This window comes from Phaenicophaeus curvirostris, chromosome 5, assembly GCF_032191515.1.
Source record: "Phaenicophaeus curvirostris isolate KB17595 chromosome 5, BPBGC_Pcur_1.0, whole genome shotgun sequence".
In the NCBI taxonomy this organism is placed as follows: Eukaryota; Metazoa; Chordata; class Aves; order Cuculiformes; family Cuculidae; genus Phaenicophaeus; species Phaenicophaeus curvirostris.
Genome location: NC_091396.1, coordinates 17,608,340 through 17,626,515, shown reverse-complemented (window position 1 = coordinate 17,626,515; position 18,176 = coordinate 17,608,340). Strand labels below are relative to the sequence as shown.

At 46.2% G+C, this 18,176-nt stretch overlaps 1 protein-coding gene across 1 annotated transcript in view; it reads left to right on the top strand.

Annotated features, from left to right (window-relative positions):
* CD81 (CD81 molecule) overlaps positions 1–16,426 on the top strand; it is a 420,468-nt gene extending 404,042 nt beyond the window's left edge. The window contains exons 4-9 of the mRNA XM_069857875.1: positions 4,809–4,906; positions 7,901–7,975; positions 10,717–10,824; positions 11,749–11,850; positions 12,182–12,271; positions 12,982–16,426. Of these exons, the coding sequence (XP_069713976.1) occupies positions 4,809–4,906; positions 7,901–7,975; positions 10,717–10,824; positions 11,749–11,850; positions 12,182–12,271; positions 12,982–13,044 (536 nt within the window). The 3' untranslated portion in view covers positions 13,045–16,426. The remainder of the gene's footprint in view (positions 1–4,808; positions 4,907–7,900; positions 7,976–10,716; positions 10,825–11,748; positions 11,851–12,181; positions 12,272–12,981) is intronic.
* Positions 16,427–18,176: the final 1,750 nt, after the last annotated feature.

The window sequence follows — 18,176 nt, the reverse complement described above, 5'->3', positions numbered from 1 at the left end:
GTTTGGTCTACTGCTGCTGCTTTTTCTGATGCATCACTCCCTGATGCTCTCGAGCAAAGAGGTCATATCACAGTTGCTGTGCTCCTGCTTTGAATTCAAACAGGACCCTGAGTCTCTCTGTAACAATGAGGTGAAGCTGTGGCTGGCTCTCTTTACTAAAGCTTTCTGTTTTAAGGCTCCATGTCAAAAGGAGATAGAGTTTTCCAGGCAATATTGACACCACTCATCTCTGTGAGTCCTCCTTGACTTCCCCAACTCCAAGATACGGGTCTTGTGGCTCATGGCTTGTTTTTGTGAGTGGGTGGTTATACGTGGCAGCTTTAGCGATCTTGTTTACTGCTGTCCTATCAGAGAACTGTACCATAGGGTTAGAAACCACACTGTAGGATTGCTCAGGGATGTGGAGGCATGTTGATACCATGAAGACCTATAAACTATTTGCTTGCTGTACCTGTTGCTGCAGCTGTTCCCAGGGTTGTCTGCTGCTACTGTTGGAGGGTGCAGCACTACTGTAGGCACTGCAGTTTGCATTTTATACCTCTCTGATTTTATTTTTTGTTTATGGAAAACAGCATTTCTTGTTTTAAAACCTCTGAGAAAGCTGCAATACAAATGGGAAGTGCCATGTGAAAGGCAGATGAAGCCTTGCTCATGCAGAATTGTGCCAGTTTGGGTGGAGTCCTGGAGGACGGAATACTGCTTTGGTGAAATTTCTCATTAAAGACAGGCTAGCAGGAGTTAACCCCCTCTCTGATGCTTACATAGTGAGGAAGCTTGTGCTGGTGGGAGTCTCCTCTGACTTAGCACATAACGTGCCATTCATCATGGGGACGACAGGTGCCTTGCTTATAAACACAGAGTCCAAAACCACGTTGGCCATCATCCTTGCCATCTGCCAGGAATGAAACCTAAGCCATATCAGGCAGCTTTCTGGGAAAAGGTCTTGGTCATTTCCATCTGGGCTGTGATTGCTGTGAAATAGCTCCCCAGCTGCCTGGCACCCTGTCTGGAGGCAGAGAACCCCCACCAGCCCCATTCCTTGAGGGAAAGGATGGGAAAACAAACACCATCCAAAGCATGTGGTTGGGTGCTTTGGTTGCCTTCATTTGCTTTAGCAGCCTTCAGTGTGGCATTTCTGTGGAGAGCCACCACTACCATTCATTGTACAAGACCCTATTGTTGCATTAAATATTTTGTGCTTGTTTTTAAATAAACTCCAGAGCAGAGTCCTGCTTTGATGCCTTCTAGGAGACTGTAGTACTCTGGCCTTCGGAAACAAAAGGTGACTCCAAAGCGGCTGCTTGTTTGTGGCTGGGAATGAAGCTGGCCTTTATCCCAGAAGCCTTCCAGGGTTTTTGTGGTCCTCTGATTTCAGACCAGTCATCATCGCCCTCTCCCCTGCCTGGCTGTGTGTTCCTGCTGCTCCCACCCCAACAGTTGCATCTGCTGGGCTCCAGTCAGGAAGCCACGTGTGATGCATGTCTTCTTCCCTTCCCTCCTTTACTTCTTGCTGTTTGCTTGCTTGATGGCAGTGCTGGCTCAGGTGAGGCGTTGGTGAAGCATGGGTGGGGAGAGAAGCAGGAAACGAGGATCTCACTTGTCAGTCCAAGACCTCCACAGCTTGTCTGGGTTGAGAGTTCGGTGGATCAGGTTTGGGTTTGGTTTTTTTGAAGCTGCACAAATCCCAGCAAATAAAAAGTACAGAGGCCTCCAAAAGACTTCTATAAAACGGCAAATGTCTCTGTTCCCTCTTAGTTTCCTCCATCAGTTGACATTCTCACTGTGCTTTTCTCTCCTGGTTTACATTCTCACTGTGCTTTTCTCTCCTGGTTTACAGAATGAAACTTTCCTAGTCACCAGTGGGTCTTAAAGTTTTCCCGATGATATCAATTTAAGAAAGACATTTTAAACAGTGAGAACAATCATTCAGTGGAACAGCCTCCCCAGGGTCGTGGTTGGGTCCCCATCACTTGATGTTTTCAAGATGTAACTGCACAGGGTGCTAGATAGTCTTATCTAGGTTCCCTCTCTCATAAAGAGTTTGACCAGGTGATCTTTTGAGGTCCATTCCTAGGTGGGTTGCTCTGTGGTTTTTTGAACTCCTGGCTATATTTGTTCAGCCGGGAAGTTGCCTTCAGTATTTGTTTTGAAGAATTTGAGAATAAAATCTCTCCATCTATGGGAGTGACCTGGTCATTGAGGTCCCTGTAGCATTGTGCTGCTTGGTCTCCAGATGTACTGCAACTGGTTGTTACCCATCTGCCAGGTTGGTTAGCATGGTAACTTCTCCGATGTTGAAATACTTGCCTCCAGCCCAGCTTTGTCTTCTCTCTCCTGACCTAATGGGAGGAGAAGTCAGAAGCTGCTGCGCTCCAGGATGAGCAAAGTTGCTTTTCCCAGAGGGATCTGTGATGCAGACTCTCTAGTGGAGCCACCCGAGGCTGTATGATGGAAAAACATGATGCAGTTTGGGTTGAAAAGCTAAATCAGCATCATCACTAGTACTAAGCTGGAGCAGTGAGGGATGGTTCTTGGGCATTAGCAGATGACAAGAAGCAGACCCTTTTTTTGAGAGACTGCTATTCATATGTTGTTCTTCTTGAAACAACAGTTATGTAGTGTCTGAAAATCTCCATTAATCTCTTCAGAGTTTGGCAGGCATCCAGCAGGCAGCCTTCATTTTATAGGATGAGTTCATGCCTTCCCATCACCCCCAGACTCTTTGGGACCTTTCTTCCCCATGTTCCCCCAGCCCGCTGCTCACCATTCTTGCTCTCTGCCTGGCTGCCACCACTGGTCCCTCCACCCCACATCATCTCCAGCCACTAAGATAAAATCACGTGATTCTACTTCAGGCAAGCCCACAAAACTTCAGCTGCTGGGCTGTCCTTTCCAATAAACTCTCCTGTCCTTTCCAAGAAACTCCTGGAGAGTTTCTTTTCCTTGCTTTTCCCCTTTCTTCACACCTTCAAGCAAGGAGGTGTCCCATTCCCTCTTGTGGAGCTTCAGCAACCCAATTGCCTGTTGATATGTATCAGGAGGTACAAATCGTGCTTTTTCCCTCCTCCTGCAGGCGGTGTTGCTGCAAGGATGTTGGTGTCACCAGTTGCAAAGCCCGTCAGGTTTTGTGAAGAGGGGCTTCCTGCAGGGTCAGTGTGCTCCATTGTGCCGGCGCTTCCCCTGCAGCTGGCTTCCTCCCTCCTGCGGCATCTAAATATAGCGGGAAGCATTGTGCAAGCATTCTGCTGGTGAGAAATGCTGTCCGGAGGGTCCCTGGGCCAGGACTGCTGGGCGGTGTTTCCCATGCCGCCTCTTGCCTAGTTGGCCCTTTTTTTGGTGCTTGCGTGGTTTGGGTGCTGGTGACTTTTGTTTTAAGAGACGAAGGAGGCAAAGTTGAACCTTTCCCAAGTTTTGTGTATCCATAAGGGTGGGGCTCTAAACAAGTTGGTACTGGCTTAGCTCTTCTCTCAGTGCCCTTAGACCTAGCACTTCAATTATCAAAATATTGTTTAAAAGATAAAAAGGTAAGGAAAAAAATTAAATGCAACAGGCATGTACAAGCAGTTGTAATCTTGAGCTCTGTTTATACTTCAGTGCTGCTCTTAAAGGGGAGTTGAAAGACTGATAAATAACTATAAAAACATTTTGACTTTTAGCAAAAAGAGAACATTTAATTGAAGGGATGTCTCCCAAGCACTAGGAAGATGCACTCTATTGCTGCTGCCTCTGGGATGTCCCATGTACGTTTATTCTCATCCTGATTTACCCCACACACACACTTTGGTGTCAGTTAAAAATGGTGACCGCAGTCTTGCCTCGTTTGTAGTTATTTCTCTGATTATTTTTTTGCATGTGTCAGTTTGCTTTTGGATGGAAAGTAGGATTCACTTACAGACCACAGTACTTGAGAATATTAACAAAAAGGTGCACTAAATATATGGGATACATCAGGAGAAAGCTGTGCTTTCAGGAAAGGAAACAAATATAACTGAGCTTGTAATATTTGGCTTTGTAATCACCATGGTCTGGCCAATCTCATGGTTGGTGAGACCGTGGTGATCACCAGCAGCAGCATACCTGACCTCCAAGCTAAGCTAACCTCTGGTTTCCTGGATGAATAAACTTTTAATTTCTCTGTTTTCTGAGCCCCCTCCTACCCCCTCAGTGCTTACTTTCCAAGCTTTGAACTAGTTTATGGAGTAAGTTGACCATGCAAATTTAAATTGAAGTAAAAAAAAAATCTTCCTCTCTGTAAAGAACCTGTAACAAACAAAAGCCAGATTATATTAGATTAGGTGTTTAAGCAGTGCTTCTTCCTTATTTTTGTGGCTTGTCTGTCTTTAAAATGTTAGCTGGATAAATATTTGTGTAATGTTTAATACAAATAAACTATATGACTTACCATTCGTTTTAAGATATGCTAATGATTTTCATCTCTCTTCTTAAATATTTAAAACAATGTGTATGCTGTGGGAACTCCTGTACTGCAGCTTTGAGGATGCTGGAAAGCCTTTGTGTTGGCTGCTACATCCTCCACCTATTACTGCTCTTTGCTTTTCTTCTGATTTAGAGGGTAATATGGTTGCTAAGTTTCGGTGTTAGCATGTTCAAATACTTAGAGATCTGACTCATGTGTGTTGCGTTGTTCTGCTATGCGTGTCACTACTTCTGCTCATATCTCCTAGGCCTTAATTCTGCACACGGCTAATTAGCTGCCCTAGGGAACAAACGTGTCTGACCAGGCACTAGAACGATGCTGCTGTACAAAGCTCTGCAGTAACATGTTTGCCTCTCACTCTCCCTTGTAGGAATCTACATCCTGATTGCAGTTGGAGCTGTCATGATGTTCGTGGGGTTCCTGGGATGCTATGGTGCTATTCAGGAGTCTCAGTGCCTTCTGGGAACGGTAAGAGGCACAAAGCTTTGGATGCCACTTGTCACCGTGATGTCCTTGTCATGTCCCTGTGGGCAGCACATAGTTGTGCCTCCCTTGCTGGAGTCTTTTGCAACAAACGGGGATGGGAGAATGTATGAGCACGTTGGTGGGAACTAGATGACCTCTGCAAGGAGCAAAACAGCACTGTTTGGCTGAGGACATCTCTGCCTGACATGCTAGAGCTCCAGTTAAGCTGGCAGGCACAGTGCAAGCTCCTGCTTGTGCCTGGCTGCAGGACAGAAGCTGAAGCCAACAGCACAGGAGAAGAGGTGTGAATATTAGGATTCTTGGAGATTAATTTTCTCTGTTATAAGTGGAACATTCCCATGTTTTTTTTTTCCCCACTGTGGTCTGACTGTCTTACCAGGCACACGTTAAACTTTTTCTCACCTGCTGTCCCCTACAGCTTTCTCTTTCATTCAGTTTCAAGGCTGCCTGTGGTGCTTCCAGTTCTTTTAAGGAATCATCTACTATTTTTATCTGTTTGGACAAGGAAACAGCAAAGATTTCCCATAATATCTTAGTAAGGATGTCTAGGTACATCCTGGAAAATCCATTACTGAAGTGCTGAAGACATCCTTGATGTGAGGCAGCAGCTTAGGATTCCTGGCACAGGATGAGCTTAATTGTATAAACTGTAGCCACACCAAAAGCCTTTGCCTTGGGGGTAATGGAGACCCTTTTATTTAAAGCAAGTTCTCGCATCTGGTTCAACTTTAAATTCAATGCAAAAGTAAAAAAAAAGGAAGGGATAAAACATTTAAAAAAAAAAGGAATTTAAAATAAAACTGGAAGGACTTTCCAGCACTTGGCTTCATTGGGCCGGAAGATTCTTGGTGATGTAGTGACCCATGGTGTGGATTCAACTGGGACAGAGGGAAATGGAGCTCCTTTCCCTCGCTCTTGCCGATAGCTTCACCTCTAGTTCCTTTTGTTTCCCAATAAGAAGGAGGTGCTTCTCACCAGCTTTTATAAAGCACTTGTGAACATTGGCAGATGAGAGCTGCTGTAGGTGTTCGCAAGTATTATCACTGCTGCTGTGAATAGGAGGAGCCCATGCACAAATCTGACAGGGGTTGTTGTAGCAAGATCTGGCAGCTTTGGATTATTTTTATTTTTTTAGTTAACACAAGTGATTACAGAATCTGAATTACCCCTCGCTCTCTTCTGAAGTTGGAAAGAGGATTAGAAGGGCAGATGGTACAACATACCTGAGGCCTGACGGGAAGCCATCTGCTTCGACTGAAATTAGCATCTGTAATTGCTATGTGCTGCCCATGATCGCTCACACCTTGAGTTGCTAAGAAAAGGCTGGAGATACCTCATGATGATGCTTTCCACTGGCCAAGGCTTCCATCATGCTTCAAAGACAGTTCCAGGCAGCTTCTTTAGGGTGTTGGAGGGAAGCAGTTGCATTCCCCTCTTGTGCAACCAGCTGGTGGAGTGCCTATAGGCTTATTGCAAAAGGAGAAAGTACCAGGAGGCTCCATGTTTGAAAAATCCTGTGCTGAAGATGGCATGGAAGCTGAGTGGCAAGAGTAAAGGAAGGGAAGGGGGAGCCACTCAGCATGGAGTGGACTTAACTGTCTGGGAAGGGCACATCTGACTGCCTGGCCGGGAACGCTGCCATGTGCCCATAGCGTCAAGCTGAATCTCTGGTGTTTTGCAGGCAGCTTGCGGAACTGAGTCTGCAAGAAGTTGTACCTCCAAAACCGAGAGAAACAGGACATCCTTCACTGGAGGGTAACCCCTGCAAGAGTGAGCCCTAGTGCTTAACCAGAGAGTTACACTGGCATCACACCCACAGTTCAGGGTGATGCAGTTTCTTGGGGGGATGTGGAACCCAGTCTCCCAAAGATGTTCCTGGAGAATCAGGAATAGATAGGTGTTTAAATAGGAGTTGGTTGTTCAGGAACTGGACAAGGATGTTGGAAATCCTTTCCTGCTGTCGGGTCAATAGTCCTGTTTCCATTTTGCTGATAACCCTTTGCTCTTGCTCACAAGGGCCAGGTCATAGCATTATTCTGGAGACTCCTGTATCCTCTGTTGTTGAAGAGAACGTCCTGAATCTGTCTGGAACAAACTGCCCATGATCCAGGGCCTATTGCCCAACTCCATGCTGTGATTTTATCTTCCTTTAACTGCATTTACCTCTTTTGCTTCTTTACTTCTATGGCAACTCTCCCAGTCTGGGACTTTTCCCAGGAAGAAGTCACTATGGATGATGTTGTCATGGAGGTAATGCTGGCTGTGGGAAGTGAATGTGCCTGTCTGTGCCTTGTCACTTGATTCTGATGTATGAAGCATTACGGCTTCCCTCTCCCAGTCTAACAGACCGACTGTCACTATGTGTTCCTGGTATCTGAATAAAAAGATGGAGGGAGGCTTTGGGGAAATGGCAGGGAGGAGGGCTGGGATTGCACAAACAGGGTGGGACTGTGGGAAAACATCAGTGTTAGTGTTTATGCAAAAAACTGCGGTAGCCTTGCAGGGCTTTGGATGCCAAGAGAACTAGCCATAAATCACACCCTGACGCCCCGCGGCTCCTCAGCAGCTGAAATGTGCTTTTAACCCTGCACTGCCAAATCCCATCCTAAGAGCATCTGTGGCAGAACAAGAAGCTTGTCTGTGTGGTAAAGAGGATGCAAGGCATGAAGAGCAATGTGTCTTGTGGCGCACAGGTCACCCTCATCCCTGCTGTTCCCTGTATGGGACAGGCTGTGCTGAGACCCACTCAGCCATCCCGGTGGGAAGTCTGGATGTGGGCTGGCATCCAATGGGTTATAGGAAAATGTGTTTGGGCTAAGCACATGTATGAGAGATAAAATGGTTTGAAGTCAAGTGGCACTTTGCTTTGATCTCCTCTGTTGGTAGAAGTGCCACTCCACACTTCTGCCCACCTAACTGCTGCTTTTTCTTGTAGCCAGATACATTAAGTGTCCTTCTCTTGATTTGTCTTTGCAGTTCTTCACTTGCTTGGTGATCCTGTTTGCCTGTGAAGTTGCAGCTGGAATTTGGGGATTTGTCAACAAAGACCAAGTAAGACAACTCCGAAAGCTGCTTTTTGGTGGGACTGTTAGGCTGGGTCAGAACTGCAGCAGATCCCAACCTGAGCTGTTCAGCTTGTGAGCTGATCCCAGGATGAATCGCTGGGGCTTGGATTAGCTGTGTGACCTGGGCAGTTCACCTAACTCCTATTGTCCTGGTTGATGAACTTTAAATGTGAACACGTGATAGTAGCAGCTACCCTTTACGGTATATAGTGCAATGACTGGAATGAAAATAACCCTGTCTTCCTTGCATCTCCTTTTGCTGCCACACCGTCAGTCACAGTGTGAGCTGATTCATATATGAAGTCGTGAAGGAAAGCCACCTGCACATCCTAGGTGCCAAAAGAGCAAAGAGCAAGGCCAGCCACATGGCCCCAAAGAGAGTGCCATACATGGCGAGCCTATGTCTGCATTAATGGGATTGCTTGATGCTTCCTGCTCTTTGCCAGTATGATGTAACCCGCTTCGGGCCGTTCATCTGCCAGGAGTGAGCTTGCTGCTGATCAATATGCTGTGCATGCATAAGGGCTACAAGTCACGTGCCTGTCCTAGGCAACTGCTAGGGACTGCTCAGATAAGATTCTCTGGGTGGAGGGGATTAGATAAAGGGCAGAACTGAAAACTGCAGCTTTTCACCTTCACTTGCTGCTCACCTTCCCTTCTCTACAATTATATGTGCTTGCACACATCTGGAATTTGATCTCAAAGAGGAAAACTATCAATGCATTGGAACTATGGCCATGCTGCAGCAAGCTGGGGCTGATCACTCAGCCATTGAGGGCTTGGAGGAGAGGAGGGGACTGTTTGTGCTCAAAGCCAAGGTTAGACTCTCTGGCAGAGCAGGAATTGTGTTCCTGAGGGACGTAAGCTGGTTGCATAAGCAGGTGGTAGCCTGCTCAGCTTTCACATGCATGTAGGCCACAGATGACCAGCTCAGCTGTGAATGGGAACACCCTTGTAGTCATTCACTGGGGAGAGCATGACTTCACTGGAATAAACTCTTCCGTGGCTAAATGTATTATTATGCAGGCAGGGTGCTGTTTCCTAGCAACTTTGGCGAGCTAATTAAACCTTTGCAGAGGGGCTGTGCCTCCTGCAGATGTTGGTTTGTGAATCCTGAAGAGTCCAAGATGTGCAACTAAACAGACACCAAAAAAAGTAAAGCCTGAGTAAGGAGAGACACCATGGCTGTTGCTCTCCATGCCACTTGGTCATCAGAGTGTAAAGCATTAAGTTTAGGATTTGCCAATACAAGAGTAATGACCTCAGCCACTTAAAATTAATTTTGTAGTTTAAAATGAATGGTGGCAGCCTGTTGGCCTCAGCTGCTTTTGCAGCCTTGGTGGCGAATGGGCAGTTTGAAAGTCCCTGCTGACAAGGCAGGTGGCTAGGTTTTCCCCACCTCAGTCAGGGGCGTCTTGGGAGTGATGTGCTGGGAGGGAAGCACTGAATGAACCCAGCCACTCAGAGCTGCTGTGACCAGGGACTCTATTCTACCTGAGTTTGCAGTCCCTTGGAAGTCATCTCCTATCACGTGGGCACAAGATGCTCTTCCACAAAGCTGAAGGAAGTCGCTCCCTCAGATTGCCTTCTTGGAGATGATTTAGATACAGAAAGGGGAGGCCAGAAGTAGGATTATTATTTTATTTTTTCCCTTGTACCAGAATCAAATGGTTTGATTGGAGAATATCGTCCTCCAAAGCAAACTTTTCTTGAGCAATGATGGAAGAATGCTGGGAAAATTGATTGAAATCACTCTCCTGCTTGCTACAGTTTCTTTTTTTTTCTGTGCTAATCCAGCCTGCTCTGCCAAGAGCGGATGTTCTAGGAATTGTTTTCCCTTTTGTATTTGCTTGTATTCTGTTTTTCTTTTGCTTCTCTTGCATGTCCTCCTTTCATCTGTCTCCCATATTATTGGAGGGTGTTAGAGGAGAAGCCACAAGGCCAGTTTCCCTGAAAGCAAGGAGTTATTTTGCATTGTGGAGCAAGCCCCTCTGGGTGGCTGCAGTTTACCAGACTGGGGCTAGAGTGCAGGTGACACTTCTTATATAACTGTTTACAGGACTGGGGTGCCGAACTCCAGGTAGGGAGCCTGTCAAAGTTTGACGTCCATTTGAAAGCACCCAAGCTTCCTGACCCAAATGAGCCACCTGTCTAGGCTTTAGTGTACGATCAGTCCCAAATTCCTGCTATTCCTTCTGAGCCAGACAGTAAGCCACAGTGCCCATACCTACAGACAGCCTTGCACACCCACCTTCTCTTGACTTCCGCGGTATCTCCTGCCTCTGCAGCCTCAGCGGGAAACGTATTGCCTGCTTGCTTTGTCTCCATGTGTTAGGTGGTTCAGAACAAGCTGGTTTTGCATCCCTGAGCACAACAGCAAAGCCAGGCAGGTGGGAGGCTATCTCAGCTTTTGCAGTTCACCCCCGGGGCTTGGCTGCTTTTGGCTGCTAGAGAGAGCTCACAGAGCGCTTTGATAGTGTTGGTTGGAACCTTCTGGCTGGTGGATGAGGTTCTTGAAACTTGCTGCTCTTAACAAGCTATGGCTGAGAGGACTTGAGCCCTGTGAAAGACAGGCCTTTTTTTTACTCACCTGTGCAAATAATTTAAAAACTGCTTACCTATCTGTGAGTACCATCAGAGGGAACCCATCCTCTTCAGGCATATCCGCTGGATGGGTTTCCTCCTTCTGCTCTGTCTGAAAGGGAATTTTTCCTCTGTCCTTCCTAGATTGCCAAAGATGTGAAGCAGTTCTATGATCAAGCATTTCAACAAGCCCTCCTGGCAGAATCAGAGGCAAACAACGGGAGAACCGTCGTGAAGACCTTTCATGAAACGGTAAGATGGTTTTGCTGCACCCTCTGCTTAGGCTATGTGCAGGTGGCCAAAGCAGCTGCTGATTGTTAGGATCCTGCGTGCTGCAAATTACACCCGGTAACTTCTGCATGCAGTTTGTCGGTGGGTAAGTGGTGAGGCGTGACTGTTACTGTGCATAGACTGATCCTCCCCAGCGAGGCAGAGGAAGTAAGTTGAACTACAAGTCCTCAGGCAGGGAATGGAGGCAACACTGCATTTTTTGATGCATAGGACCAAACTAGATCAAATGGATTCTCAGCGCAGAGATTTTGCTGCATACTTTCCAAGCCCTATGTAAAAGTCTCCTCTCCATAGGAGTTTATTGCAGCCAGAGGAAATGAGAATGTGCAAGGAAGGAGACTCAAAAGTGAGGGTCAGGAAAATGAAAAGGAAGAGCAGAGTCTAAAGCAGATGATGCTACATGCAGGTCTTAGCCCGTCGAGTTTGATCTTGCATGTCAAGAAACAAAGCTGCACCCTCTTCATTATTCTGTCCTTCACGCTGTGCTGGGAAGTCTGGTCTGAGCTGTAGTTCAGTTGCTTTTCATTTACCTCAGCACCCCCAATTAAGTAAAATTCAATGGAAGAAAAATGTTGCCCTGAGGAACTAATCACGATACTTCATCTGCTCAGCAGGAAACAGTATCTGGAGACAGTTGGGTTCACTCTCCTCCAGGATACCAATTCCAGACCTGTTTGGGACTACTGTAGGAGCAGCTGCATTGCATGGAAAGAAGAAATTCATTTGGAGAGTTGTTTCTCCTCCTTTATTTCCCCCTCTAAGAACCCTCCTCAGTCTTGGATGTCTTCAAGGGTGTTTAACAGTGGGGAGAGCACTGCATGAGTGTTTGCTGTCTGCTAATGCTGTTTTTTATTGTGGTTTTTTTTCCTCTCTCTCTCTGTGTAGCTGGACTGCTGTGGTCCTGATAATGTAGGAGCAGCTTTAACTCCCCTCTGGTCTAATGACCTCTGCCCAAAGAAGGACAACATCCTGAAAAGCTTTCTAGAGGTAGGCATGGCTCCTCTTCACTCAGTGGAGATCTGTGAGGGAACTTGTCTGCTAGGGAAATTTGGGGATTTATTGGGAATGAAGTGAAGGGTAGAGATTTTGTTTATTTGGAGGTGGCATAGGTGGATGTGGGAGGCTCTTGGAGGCCATTCCTCTGCTATTCCTGCTGGAGGGCGCTGGCAAGCATGGAGGGGTAAAGCCTGGTGGGAAGTCTTAGAGCCAGGACCCAGGAACATGAGCAGGACTGGGGAAAAGCAGGCCTGCCTTTCTGGGTGCTGAAGGCAGGTGAGAGAAAAGCAGGCTGTCTGACTGGTGTGCTTCTCTGCTTCAGTTCTCAAACTGCCACAAAAAAATTGACGAGCTGTTCTCCGGGAAACTGTACCTGATCGGTATCGCTGCCATTGTGGTTGCTGTGATCATGGTAAGTGTGACTGCACAGTGCCCTGCTGTTGTGGTGTGGGAAAAAGCTTCCTTGAGGTGCCCTGATCCTGTTCCAGCTGGGCTGGATCCATCCCTCTCCTCCAGATGCTCCTGTGGCTGAGTGTGCAGCTCCAGCTCTCTGAAACCCTACTGCTCTGGTGTGTGGCGAGACCAAGGGCTTTGTCATCACCCTGGGGTTAGGAATGATAGGGCAGGCACCTGGTGAGCACAGGAGAGCAGGAGCACCTGCAACCCTACCCAAAAGGGCAGAACACTTCAAGTCCCCTCGCTGCCTCCAAAATCACTTGTTTCTCAGGCCACTGTGTTTTGTCACATGGTTCTGCAGTGGGAAGGGGTTTGCTTTCTTTGCCGTGGTGGATTTGCTCCCCAGTAAGTTGTGGGTGGCATGGGCTGGTAATACAGTGCCTGCGTAAAGGCTGAGTGGTAGCACCACAGGGATGTCAAAGCATGTGCTGCATAGCTAGTAGCCAGGAGGCTTGCAGTGCACCACTGCTGCTGTCAGAAAGAGAGGGGAGAATATCCTGTCTCAGACTGACCAACTCCTAGTGAAAATAGCAGCAAAAACTTAGCATCTCTGCCCTTATCTCTGGTGTGAGAGTGTTTACATGAAGCAGGAAACCTCAGGACTTGGGGGGAGCTCATGAATCATGCAGGAGAGTATGTCACTGGTGGCTTTGTGTCTCCCCACAGATCTTTGAAATGATCCTGAGCATGGTGCTGTGCTGTGGCATAAGGAACAGCTCTGTCTACTGAGCCGTGAGAGCTGGGAAGGGGAAGGGAGGAGCAGGGTGGATGGCTCTAGAGGGGACCCCAAGTGCCACCAAGTGACCAGGAGACATTTCAACAAAAGACAAAGAAAACTATGTATATAAATACTTCCAATATTACCATACAGTACTTATCATTTTTATTTTGAAGTACTTTTTTTTAACAAATAAAACTTTCCTGTACCCTTGTGGCTGAGTTAGTTACACATCAGTTTTGTGTGATGGGGAAAGCTGCTGTAGCAGGAGATGGAGCCCTTCCTCCCCCTTCCCCACCCCTTGTAACTCAGAAATAATGGTGGAAGATGTACAGAGGAGAAGGCTAGAGCCTGTTATCAGAAAACTTTGCCTTGTTTCTTGCTCTCTTTTTCAACACAGGCTTTTTTTTTTTTTTTAATAGACATAGTTGGATGCTGAAGCAGGATTTAGCATTTTTATTCATTTGTACTCATATTTTTTCCTACCGTCAACCCAACTCCCTGATGTTTCCAAGCTTTCCATAGGGAAGCCTGGCTGACTGTCCAAAACTGGGGAGGGAGGAGAGTAAACAGCCCTAGTCACCTGGGTGCAATGTGTCCCAGGGAAACACTGGCATGGTTTTCCTCTCTGACCTGTTTGTATCAGTAGATCAATCCTTAACGGAAGTCATGGTTAATTTTTCTTTCTTACTCTTTGAAGAGTTTTGGCTTTTTGGTTTTGTGGTTTCTTTCTTGGGACTGTAACTTCCTAAAGTGGCTCATTTCCATTGATTTGTTACATTAAAGCATCAGTGGCTGGGAGTGAATTTTAGTCCCAGTTTGTCAGTATAGCAAACTGAAAATTAAGTCACTTTTTAAACCTCTTTCAGTGTTTCTTTATAGAGATATGGTTTGGGGAGAGTTTACTTCTGTACTAATAAGTTTCCACTGTTAAGCTAATGCTTGCATACAAATGATTTTGCAAAAAAGAATCATAGACTCTTTGAACACTTCTTAAAAAAAATAAAATGTCCTTAACCTTAGAAATCCTGCATTTATGTATTGCAGGATGATGCTGGGGGGTTCCCAGCCATATGCATACATGTTTAAAATTTCATCTTTGCATCACAGTCTTGTTTAATGAAATTTTCCTGACTTATAGCATATTGTCACACACTGTAACATTGCTGGGAAAGTGTCACAATCTGATTTTTTTTGGGGGAAAAAAAAAGTTCATTTTTAAGACCTTCAGCTTCCAGTTACATCAATGGCAGGAGATCAGCTTATCAGAGCAAGGGAATTCAGGATTTTAGATCACATGGGTTGAAACACTTTCTTGTGACCTAATAAGCTTTGATTGCCAGTTTGGTGTATGTGGCTTCTGTTGTTGTATGCCACTCAGTTACCGTGTACATAGAGGGGAAGAGTGACCCAGGAGCTATGTGATAAAATCAGAGTATCTCTAAAAAGATTGATCTATATGTATAGTTCTATAGATATATATTTTTAAGCAAAGCCTTTTCCTTAGCTGTATGGGTACTTGAGCTGGAAATGATAGTGTATCTCAGCTTTTTACCCCTTTGAAGCAGGTAGGGGGAGGAGTTGAACCTAGTGATCACCTTCCCCACTTCAGGAATAATTCTGTTTCTTCACGTATTTTGCTCTCCCCCTTTGTTGCAGTGAAGAGCTCCAGATTAGATAGGGAGGGAGACCTGTGATTGTTTTAAACTCATACCTTGTCCACTGCACATGGCTGCTGTGGCCTTTGCCACCACGAGATAAGAAATTCCTGCACTGGGGCAAATTGATCCATTTGGACCCTTTTCACCTCTTTCACTCCCCGCTTTTTTCCTCCTGCCTTTTAGTATATAGGGCCTTTAAAAAGTATATAGGTAAATATATATATATAAATATATATCAAGTTGTGCTGGGTAAGAGGAGGAAGTGCTTCAACAGAACTTCAGATTGAGGGGTTGGAGAAGAAAAGATTCAGCCTTAGAAACAGCCTTAAAGCAACACTGCCCTGAATGTCCACATTGTGCACATTGAGAATGAAACGAGGTTTTCCAGTAGGCAACCCCTTACCCTGCTCCCCAGCGTAGCTCCTTCAGGTCATCTACTCTGTTATGTGGCTATATGTATATGCATCAACCAAGCATGTGTGTTTACATATATGTGCATCGGGATTGTTAGCATACAGAATGGATGTGTAACTTGCTGCCTTTTTTGTTGACTGTTGATAAATGTGTATAAATATGCCATTAAGCATTTCAATTCTGTTTTATTTTCTTATACTTTTTTTTTTATATTGTTCAGTATTCAGTTGATGCTGTGTAAGTAGCTGGAGCTCTGTTTGAAGATGGATTAGGTCTCAATGGAGTTCAGATGTGTCCTTGGACATAGTGGCTTTAGGGGTCTGGGTTTCCCCATGCAGGACCTATTGGGAGAAAGTGGTGCTTGGAGAAGAAGTCTGACAGCTGTGGGAGGAAGAAGAGCTAAATGTTTGTTCTGACCATGTCCCACATGGGCTACCATTTACTCTCTGGCTCATTTTGGAGGTGGCTTGTCACTGTGGGGAGCTCCAGCAGCAGCTCTGCAGACCATCTCCTGTCCCTGCAGCTGCTGCAGGAAAGGTGCTGTAGGAGGGAAGCAGCCAGGGACTGGGAAGGTTGTGGGCGGGGGCAGGAGGAGTTATGCAAGGAGAGGGTATTGCTTTCTTTAGAGTTACTGTCTGAGAGTCCTCACGTTGGATGGCACGGTCATCAGCTGTAGCAGGAGTCATCAGCTTTGGGAGAAGAGCGACAGAGAGGAATTGTCACGCTTAAGAACAATGAAGTAGCTGAGAAACCCTCACATTAAAAACAACCCACTCAGGTGTTCCCCTAGTCTGGCCTCCTGTGAAGCTAGGCCTATGTTAAACCAGAGAGGGAGCTGTGAAAGGCTGAGGGGACTCTTCCTGTTGCAAGCACTCAGGATCCAAAAGTGACAGGGCTCTTCTGCCAGTTGGTCGGTTCCAAAGCTAGCTGAGGTGAAGGAGAAGACACTAGGAAGGACCCCTCAGACACTCTCCTTTGTGCGTGTGCATTTCTGTGTGTAGTGTGCTCCATCCTGCTCCACTCTGCATCCCCAAAAAACAAAGGATGAAATTGTGGACTGAAAATACAAACCTCTCCAGGGAAGCATCCTCCTGGAGCCAGTGACAGCTGAGAAAATGGCTGTAAGCCGAGATGGGAGGGAGGGGAGAGGCTGTTGGGGAACAGGGGAGTCAACTCTCCAGGTCTAATTTCAAAGACCACATTGAAAGGTCAAACAGAGCTGCTGTCAGCTTAACTGAATGCTTGAGATTTTGTCATACTGTGGAGCATGCCACAAATCAGTGTGTTTAACTTCTTTCTGCCTTTTTTGGTTTTTTTTTTTAAAGAAATGAAACAGAAATCAATTTAATAAACATTTCTCATAGTGTGCATAACGTGATGAACCACTGCAGTTTTACAACCAGTTAACCTTAACACCAGTATGCTTCGTGAACCAGGCTTCAACAGCATGTGTTTTTCCAGCCTCTGAGAGGGGGGCCTGCAGGCAGGCTGGGGACACATCCAGAACAGTGCTTGGAGAAGGCAAAAAGGTTGCTCGCTGGCAACTGTAGCTGGTGCAGTTTTGTCTCCCCTCACGTGAAGGGGGACCCAGCTGTGGGAGAGCAAAACAGGGTGTTGATTGCAAAACAGGGTGACTGTGCTGAAATACAGGGGGCTGCACTGGCAATATCGTGCACACTCAAGGGGCCTCTCCTAAACTGATGGAAAGTGGCCCAAAATGCCCTCTGCTGCCATTTGGTTGGGGGCTGGTCTGATATGTGTGGATGGTCTGGTAACACCACTGTTGCTGCCACTGCCTGCCACTCCACACCATCAGGGAGGAGCCCTGATTCCACAACTGCCTGCCTTTCTTTGCCCTTTCTTGGACTTTCTTGGCTGCATTTCAAGCAGGAATGTCCTGTGATGGCTACCAGCCGTGTCCTGTGCCGGTACAGAGAGGAACGGAATGCTAGGTGAGGGAGAGCGATGTTCATCTGCTGCAAAGGAAGGCCAGCCCTGTTCCCAGCAGCTGTGCCCGTGCTACAAGATCATGCCCATCTGTTGTTCTTTCACTTGTTTACCTGAATGTTAGTGGAGTTGAACATAATGACTTCTGGAAAGAAAAAAAAAAGTACTATTTAAAAACAATAAAAAAAAGACAAAAAGCAAAAGCCCTTGTTAGTGGATTTTTAATGACGTGTTGTCAGATCTTGTTTCTTTCCATCATGTACAGATTTCTGCCACGTTGTCCAAGGGAACAGGCTTGTCTTGTTCTTCTATTCAAGCAAAAGTCCTTAGCTGACCTGCTAGGTGGTTTCCCATGAATGTGATGCTCTTTCCTTTATGCCTGAAAACATTAGTATTGTGATGCTGTGTTGTTGCTCCAGATGGGAACAACATTATTCCTGCCTCTGTGGAGCCAGGATTAAGCTGATATGAGTCACTGTCAGACTCGGTGTTCAACAAGAGGAAAAATGATAGTGGAAACAAACTGGCAGAGCACGGTGCATATTTGGCATCCAGGGTGTGTGTCTTGGGACCTCAGCCTGGAAACATAGCTGGGATCTTAAACCTTCCTGGCTAAACGCAGTTCCCTCTGTTTGCAGCACAGGCCTGAGTGTTAACTCTGATGGGCTCGAAACAAATGAGTTGTGCGTGATGCTTGTGCTGAGATACGGGGAGAGAACTGGGCAAACCAGGCCCCTTTAAGGTGCTGTTAAGTGAAGACATGGGTTATTCTTGGAAAACGGCAGTCCTGTCGTGTAGGATCATGTGAGGCCACATGGATAAAACATTGAGGGAAAGGGGTGGGTGGAACAGTTGGAGCCCGCTTCTTCTCATATTGCCACGACAACCCTGGTTTATGCTTCTCTTAAACATTTTTCTCCAGGGGTCTGAAGGACTTGGAAGGTTACTGGAGACTGTGGACTTCTGATTCCTAGGAATAGGACTGTGAAATGGGACTTTTCACAAAATGAAAATACAAGTCTCAAGTTTTCTGAACTAGACCAAGTTAGGATTTTTTCTGGTAGGATTCTTTTATTCCACCCTCCCAGACTGTAGACTGTTTCTACAGAGATGCTTTCGGA